An 8047-nucleotide genomic window follows, 5' to 3' on the forward strand; every position below is an offset into this window, starting at 1 on the left:
CCGGACATAGAAAGGTTACGTAATCGTGGTCAGACTGGCGATCGATCCCACGCAGGAAATTTCATTATCGAGTTTCGTCGCCCACAGGCGGCGGTCTGAACGGATACTTGTCTGACTGCTGCTCTCTCTCTTCCACTACAACTTAAAACAGTGCATTACTGATTACTTGATTACCGAAACAGCGAAACTCCGTTAGCACTTTCTTCTTTATTAGCACAAGCCAGTTAGAATACATGAATTGGCAACAGATAGAGAATTACAATAACAAAATTTCTTCTAATTTATCCGCGCCTTCCATTGTCCCCAGCACGGAAGCCGCGTTGCCTCGCTGTATTTCGATCGACAGACGTTGACGTAAGAATTCGTGTGAGCGAGGTTCCCCGGTGTGTTGCTGTAGCCGCTTGCCGATTTCCTTTATTAAAGCAGATGCCGATTTTCCCCAGGGCCCGAACGTTTCAAAGGCTAGTGCTGCAAAAATGTATCTGCCTACAAGATACGCATAGAGTCTGGCTTTCCTGTCTTCGGCTTGGGCCGCGGCGGATCCGGCAACTGAGGAAGTGGACTTGATATGGGACGAGGCGACAGTGTCGACGCAGGTGACATCCCATGCCAGACACATACCACGTTTCCAGGCAAAGGTCGTACATCCGTCTGGGCGACGTTCGGACGTATGGGATGTGCCACGAGGTTCGAGTTTTGCTGGAATGCCCGCCGAAACCAGTGATCGGCACACGATGCTGTTCAAGGCACCGTGTCGTGCATGCCTCCCGGCCGAAAACGAGCATGACAGTCCATGGTGGCCGTATACATCTACAGGCTTGCGGCATTTGGCACATGCGTGTGCTTCACATATGACTGCGCCCAGCCTAAGTCCGACTGATATCTTGAGGGTGTCGTCATCTAAGAGATTTCCGATATGCGCCGACGGCAAAGTTAGCACTCAGCACTCTGTCAAAATTGGCGAATTTTACGATTAATTTGTCTTGTCTGAACTGTCGGCAGAGCATCAAAGCTTTAATTTCCCATAAAAAAATTATTAGCAACTTCATTTTTTTTCGAGTGTGGGCTGTAACTCAACCGTACTGCGTGGATTACTCAACATGTCGCAGACCTTATCTCCACCAAATGGAACCGAGGTCTTCAGTCCCCCACGACGGGGCGCGCTTGATTTGATCGCGGATCGGATGGGCCGTATGCTGGAAAGTGGAGATTTGTCCGATGTGCAGTTTGAAGTGGGCCGACAATTCGGACGGACGAAGATCTTTCGAGCACACAGGTGAGAATAAACAGCGTACCTTTCCTTTGATTGCTTCGTCAGTACGAGTACTCAATGTGGGTAAACCGTAAACTTGGGCCCTATCGGATATCTTGGATTCTATAAGATAGAACAAGAAGATTTTGCCAGGTTTTATATTGCAGATATGCGCTAAGCAGCAGCAGCGATGTGTTTTACACCATGTTTTACGGGAGTTTACCGGAGAAGTGTAGCACGCCCATCGACATTCCCGATGTTCCTGAAGATGCATTCGAGATCATGCTCAAGTGCGTCGAGGCTTTGAGCTGGTTATAACGGTTTTCCGATTGACAAGATGATTTAATTTACCTTCAAATGAACAGTTCGTGATGCATTTATAGGTATATCTACACGGATAAGGTGGATGTAGACGGGGATGATGTTTATCCTACGATGTTGTGCGCTGACAAGTACGACCTGCCTCGATTGACAGATCACTGCTTCGGCTACATCCTGACTGAGCTGAGCACTGACACCTGTTTGCACCATCTGGAAAAGGTGTGCGTTACCTTTACGGTTTTACCAAACCAGTTTATCGCCAAAGTGCTGCAATTCTGAATAGTTTCAGCATCGTTATTCTAGGCGCTTTTGTGGGGTGCACCTGCCGCACATATCGTGGAAAATTGTCTGCACTTTGTGGATGTACACTGTCAAGAGGTCTTGGGGTCTAAAGGTTTTACTGAAATTAAAAACAGCACGCTGCGAAGGATTGTGGAGCGCGACACGCTATTTGTGGAGGAAAACATAATCTGCACGGCTGTAAACAAGTACGTTAGTGGCGGCGTAATGCTTTGCACACGACGGTTTCGTGTCCCGACGGTAAATTGGCTGGACTTCTTAGGAAATGGAGACTACTTGGTTCCCATCAAATCGCTATTTCAAATTTGCAGTTGGGCAGTGGCTGCCTGCGCCCGCAGTAATTCAGAGCCGTCGCCGACCAACCGGCTCCAGGTGATGGGAGAGGTTTTTCGCCTGATACGATTCCCGCTGATGACGGACAAGCAACTCGCAGACGGTCCCGCTGGCGTAAGTTCTAGTTTAGACTGACTTGTTGCGCTCGGCTCTGTTTGAAAATCGAATCACTTTTTCAGCTGTTTTTTGTAATGATCGAGTACAATGAAAAATGAAACGGAGCGTGAAATATTGAGATATTTATTTTTGCCATAATTTTCGAACATTTTTCTTTCTTCAGCGTTGAAACAGGTAATCACATTAAGTAAAACACCAGATGATTACATGGGGTTGCATTAAATAATTACATTCAGTGTTTTAGATAATTACATATTTCACCAATGTTTTACATAGAGCTAGCTACCTTCCATTGAGCATCATTCTTAAAAAATACAATTACAGCAGACGACGATGTACATGTAGTGTTGCTATCATGCAGCCGTTGTATTATCAGTTATGCAGCAGGCGCAGGTAACAGATCCCGGTTTGTATATATATAGAGCGGTTTGCTGACCCCATCAACGTTAATGGAAATCTACCTTCATAAGCACGCCACGATGCAACATCCGGTGCCATTCGGCTTATTCCCCACGCAACCCCGACAGGCCCCGTTAATCCATGTGGGAGGCATGGAATTCAAGCACGAGGAGGAGATTTTCATGGAGGAGGGATCGCACTGGTACCCGGCCGAAGTGTTAGGAGCCCATGGATCGGCCGTCGTCGGATTCTCTCGGCGCTTGGATAAGATGGTCATGCGGGAACCAGAAAAGCTTATTCGTGTTTCGGACATCCTGACCCGTGGGCAAAAGGTCCTGTTGTGTGCGACGGGTCATTGGGGCCCCTGTACAGAGGGGACATACGTGGAGCCGGGTGTTGATGGTTGGCATGAGATCGATGCGGCAGGTCAAGAGCGAATGATGCAGCTCCCTGAAATAATCTTGAGCAATAGTCAAGTGGAAGCGTGGAAAAAGGTGAAAGCCGCCAGCATCAAAGGAAATTCAAGTGGAAGTTCTCAGCGAAAGCGTTCTCAGAATGCGGCTAATATTGTCTGATTTGTGGATTTGATCGCTGTCGCGGTTACTGTACTCCCTTAATAATACTTTTCACACTCCGAGTACAACATACTTAAGCTGTTTTGAATTGGATAGTTTTGTACGAGACTTCGTAAAACCATGAAGACATTAAAAAATGTGTTTGTCTGGAGGTTACTGTGCCCTCGTGAATGAGAAAGCCCATGGCTCTAGTTCGTCTTACAAGAAAGAAAGCCATAAGTTTCCAACAGGAAGTGCCTGTTAGTAATTTTATCATTCTTGTGATCGAAGCAAAGTAAGCGAGAGACTCCTTTAAACTAAAGCCGTAGATAATGGAACTACGGGTAGTGGATCATGACACACACATGGGAATGATGGGATACATTCAGGATATACTATTATCCTCTTAGTTAACCCAGGTAGTCTGGTAGATAGGGAATAAACAAATTCTGTTTTTGAGGTCAACCACGTACACGGGGAGAAATTCTGGAATTCGCCCACTTTCTGGGCAGAAATTATATGTAACCAGCAGAATGGTTACTTGACATGCGGGCTTGTTGTTTGTTTCGCTGCCTGTTTTTCTCGAGACAGCGAAAACTCGAACTGCAGCTCTGCGTTATTGATGCTCTTAAACTGCAATTCTACATTTGTACTTCCTCTTTAGGCGGCACTGGATGGCACGCTAAAGTTTGCCATGCCAGCAAATTAAAGAAACTAACCGAAACGCGGCATCCTCTGACCTTTCGAAATAGGGTTAGTTTACAAGCGGGAAAAAAACGTTGCGGTCAAGAATATCCACGCTTGCCTAAGCGCGCCAGCGCACGTAAGCGGGACCTGGGTGGTCTTCACATTGGGCACGAGTGACAGGGACCGATCAGTCGATCACTCACCTGAGTGACAAGTTCTCATCTGAGTAGCATCCTACAGACGGCGGTATGATTACATGCTCTTTTTCCGGCTGCAGTTTTTGTTTTCCAGCAAACAAGAAAGTTTTTGCCATTTGATGTGTTTTCGAGTTCGATTGTCGCACGACATAGAGCATCGAAGCTTCGGTTACCTTTGGTGTGGAAAATCCTGTTCAGACACTTGAAATCGTGAGTCCGACTTCATGTTGGTCTTACTTGCAATCGCCAACTGGTCGTGGAACTCGGAATGTCTTCATCGAACGGAGCCGCCAGTCCGCAACGGGAAGTACTAGAGTAGTAATGGGCTTGTCACGGGGATGAAACGGATGCAGTAAAGATTCAACTGATATGCAGCTCGAAGCAGGACGGCATTTCGGACCAGCGAAGATCCTTCGCGCGCACAGGAGAGAACACACAAGTAACAAAACTACGGCATCGTTCCTGTTTCTCACCATGTCGATGCTCCCATATTTTTGGTGGTTGATTGCTGTTCGAAATTAAGAATGATGGAACCCTTGCGCAGTTATGCTTTGTACGGCTATGCACAGGAAGATATTGCTTGATTATTGAATACTGCAGGGGTTTGCTAAGCAGTTACAGCGATATCTTCCACACCATAATTTCATGACCTTTGGCTATTGTGCACGAAGCCGGTGTTGAAATCGCGTGCAGGTATCTTGATGTGTACCGGAAACCTCATTGTTCAAACGGTTAAATACAAAGATTAATTTTGATACCGCAGCAGTCTTGTCTTGTCCGATGGGATTGACAGGAAACCGAATTATCAGAAAAACCAGCAATATAAAAGTCCGGACAATTATTACATACCGCAGCTTAAACAATAGAATCGACTTCTACTTACAGTAACAATCGAATAACCCCGACAATAAATGACTTATGGTTTAAAATGCTTCCATACGATGATAACCTCGAAGTATAAGGCGGTTAATCTGGCATCATAATATATAGCATACTCACTATTACCTATAAGCTCAAGCAATGAAAATTAATGATTATGGTACTGTATCTGTAGCGAACAGTACGAGTAGACTCAGTAGATTACCTACAATCGAACTCCGCGAAAAATTACCATAACTTATGTTACTGCTTTGTGTTTGCGAACTCACCTCCCACGCACGTTCGGCACGATGTGCACTGTCTATCGACGCATGTGCCTTGACCACTACAGGGGTCCCGTTCATCTCTTTTTCGGCGCAGTTTGTTTATATTTTCATTTTGTATTTATATTCATTCCGAATCATTCACACTTTATGAAAACAGTTACAAAAACCGTAAAACATCGTTACTGCGAGGTCGCGGTTTGCAGAGATGAAGTTGAAGTTCTCGTAGGATCTTTAAAAGAACACTGCCGGAAACACTGTGTATTCCTTTATTGCGCTGCGGTATTCGGTGATACTCGAAGCCGCCTTATAATTTACAAGAAATACATGTAGCGTCGATTTCGCCGCCACATTTGTTTGTGGTCTACGGTCGCAGATTAAATTCTGATTTAATTATCAGACCGCTCGCTAACTGCGCGGCGAAAACAATGGCATTGATTGTTTGGGTCCTTTTCCAAAAATATATACGGTAAACCTTCTTGTTTGAGGTGCTTGCACAAATTAAATATTGGAGACATTTAAAGTAAGCACACAAGCTGAGGCCTCACGCTGATTCGCTGAACGATATTCAGATGCCGCAACATGCAGGTTTAAAAGTTAAAGTTGTTTGTTCAAGTTTAATTACCTCTCATAAACACCGAACACCGCTCATAATTAACACTCATAAACACCGTTACTCCTTAGCTCGCGTAGGAGCTAAGGAGTAACAAAAAGCGGGCTGCGGAAAGAGACGTGAAGGATCTCGAGCGCAACAATACAGCCTGATATGATCGGAAATCCGGTTTCTTTTGACGAACACCCGAATCGTGCGGCCTCAGGCCCCGGTATCGTTGCTGAATCTTCGCGCAGGTAACGCTCGATAATTTTTCATAACTCCGAAGTGACAGCGAATAGGCAATTTTCAGTTCTAGGGCTCCGTCTCCCGAAATCGCTGTTCAGAGAGGCGTCAAGCGCGCGTGCCGATTTGCGTATGGCTTCGATTATTTGGACGACGTCGGAAGCGAGCACAGGCGGCGGGTGTATTATCGACGCAAATCAAAGCGAGCGGTCACGAACGACTCCGAAGAAAATCTTACATACCGTGAAGACGGCGGTCCGTCGGCATCCGGATCTTCTTCGGAATCTTCATCGGATAATGCAAGACTCACAGGAAACGAGTTAAAAACCATTGTGGGAAAACTATCAACGAAACTTCGTGCAAAACTGGATTACTACGTTTAGAATTTTTGACTTTGTGAAGTAACGTGCCAAGAGAAGTATACATCATACATACGCTCTATTTCGTTGCCAAAATATCTAGGCGTCTTCGCTGAAAGCCCCACACCGGCATTCTCGCGCAGCTGCCGATGGCCCAAGCCAACGAAAGCCGCAGTGCCGTATACTGTCGAGAAAGCTACTGAATCTGGTCAACTCGGCACAACTTCGTATGAAATTGCTGATTTTGAAATCAATGCAGATGAGCTAAACCAACAGCATCTTCGCTCGGAGGTTAACGAAATCGGAGAAATGAACAGGCTTCCTACGCAGCACGTGGAAACGATTCTCATCATACCACCGCCAAAGTTCCTACGCATAGTTCGTATAATCTCCCAAGCCATTTATTCCGAACTACGCTGGGAAGTCCCGGCACTTATCGCACTGCAAGAATCCGCGGAGACGTTTATGATTAAGGTGTTCTCAGACTGTATGGCTGCGTCTGATTACGCCGAAAGCGTCTCTGTTAAGGACAGAGATTCTGCCCTGGACGCTAAGCTCACGGAATCATATCGCATTCCAGGGCCATCGACAGCCCGATGTGTTCCGCGTGAGCGGGAAATGGCTTCGGCATCTCATCCGAAACCCCGCGGACCGGTGCACGCCGCACGCTTCACATCCGCTCCTGTGGCATAGTGAGCCCTGATCTTTTAAAATGTAGAGAAGCGGTCAGTCTCGCCATTCGCGGTTGTAAATTCGATGCTGTCGCTCTGTCCAAGGACCCGCGTCATGAGACGAAACTGCTCTTTTTTGACGCCGGTTGGGATGCTGTTATTTGTGCATTTTGAGGGAATATATCAAAGGCGTTTTAGCATTTTTTGTTCGTTGTGGATAACTATGGCAAATATGATTTATGAAATATAATATGTAGCTGTAATGCATAGTGCAAGTACACGTACGTACAAGTGCAACGATGTGCATTCTCGTGAAGGTGGACAATGTCCGATGTCCATCGTGCGTAGCAACTGGTAATGGAAGTACCAGCGTTGTTACGTTATGTGAATTTAGATGGATTTTGCTCTGCCAGCGGGCACGTAATAAAAAGGTACTGTATTATGCCGCCGCTACAAACATACCAGTAAATGCTTTTGTTATTACTGTGGCTTATTGCCTCGTAGAACTACAACCTTCTCGTTATTCCTGTCGACGATGCTCAACAGGAACACACAGGTAACGAGTACTAACTCGCGCGGTGCGATGTAACGTCGTTGTGATAGCTACGACTTCGAAAATCGAACGTATGTTTTATATCAACTATTAGGTAACCAGCATTTGGATTTGTAGTTAGTATTACGGTTATGGCTGTTCGGTATGATTGTGGTGTCTGCAAGCAGGAAACCCATAAACTGTACACATTACAGATAGGCACATATATTACAGCACAAAAAAGAATCAAGACACATAATCATTATCTTTTATTTAAGTTGAAAATGGGCCAAATGGCGTAATAAATAGACTCATAAGGCAGGCATTTCAGATTGCAGGTTGTCA

At 45.7% G+C, this 8047-nt stretch overlaps 1 protein-coding gene across 1 annotated transcript; it reads left to right on the plus strand.

The window, feature by feature from the left end:
- The first annotated feature begins 994 nt into the window (after positions 1-994).
- LOC129597330 (BTB/POZ domain-containing protein 6-like) lies at positions 995-3407 on the plus strand. The gene is made up of 6 exons (XM_055494815.1): positions 995-1276; positions 1420-1542; positions 1636-1792; positions 1877-2061; positions 2185-2320; positions 2746-3407. Exons 1-6 carry the CDS (start codon positions 1101-1103, stop codon positions 3295-3297), a joined length of 1329 nt encoding a protein of 442 aa, XP_055350790.1. The 5' UTR covers positions 995-1100; the 3' UTR covers positions 3298-3407.
- The last annotated feature ends 4640 nt before the right edge of the window (positions 3408-8047 follow it).

Source organism: Paramacrobiotus metropolitanus, unplaced genomic scaffold (assembly GCF_019649055.1).
Source record: "Paramacrobiotus metropolitanus isolate TYO unplaced genomic scaffold, Prichtersi_v1.0 Parri_scaffold0000103, whole genome shotgun sequence".
NCBI lineage: Eukaryota > Metazoa > Tardigrada > Eutardigrada > Parachela > Macrobiotidae > Paramacrobiotus > Paramacrobiotus metropolitanus.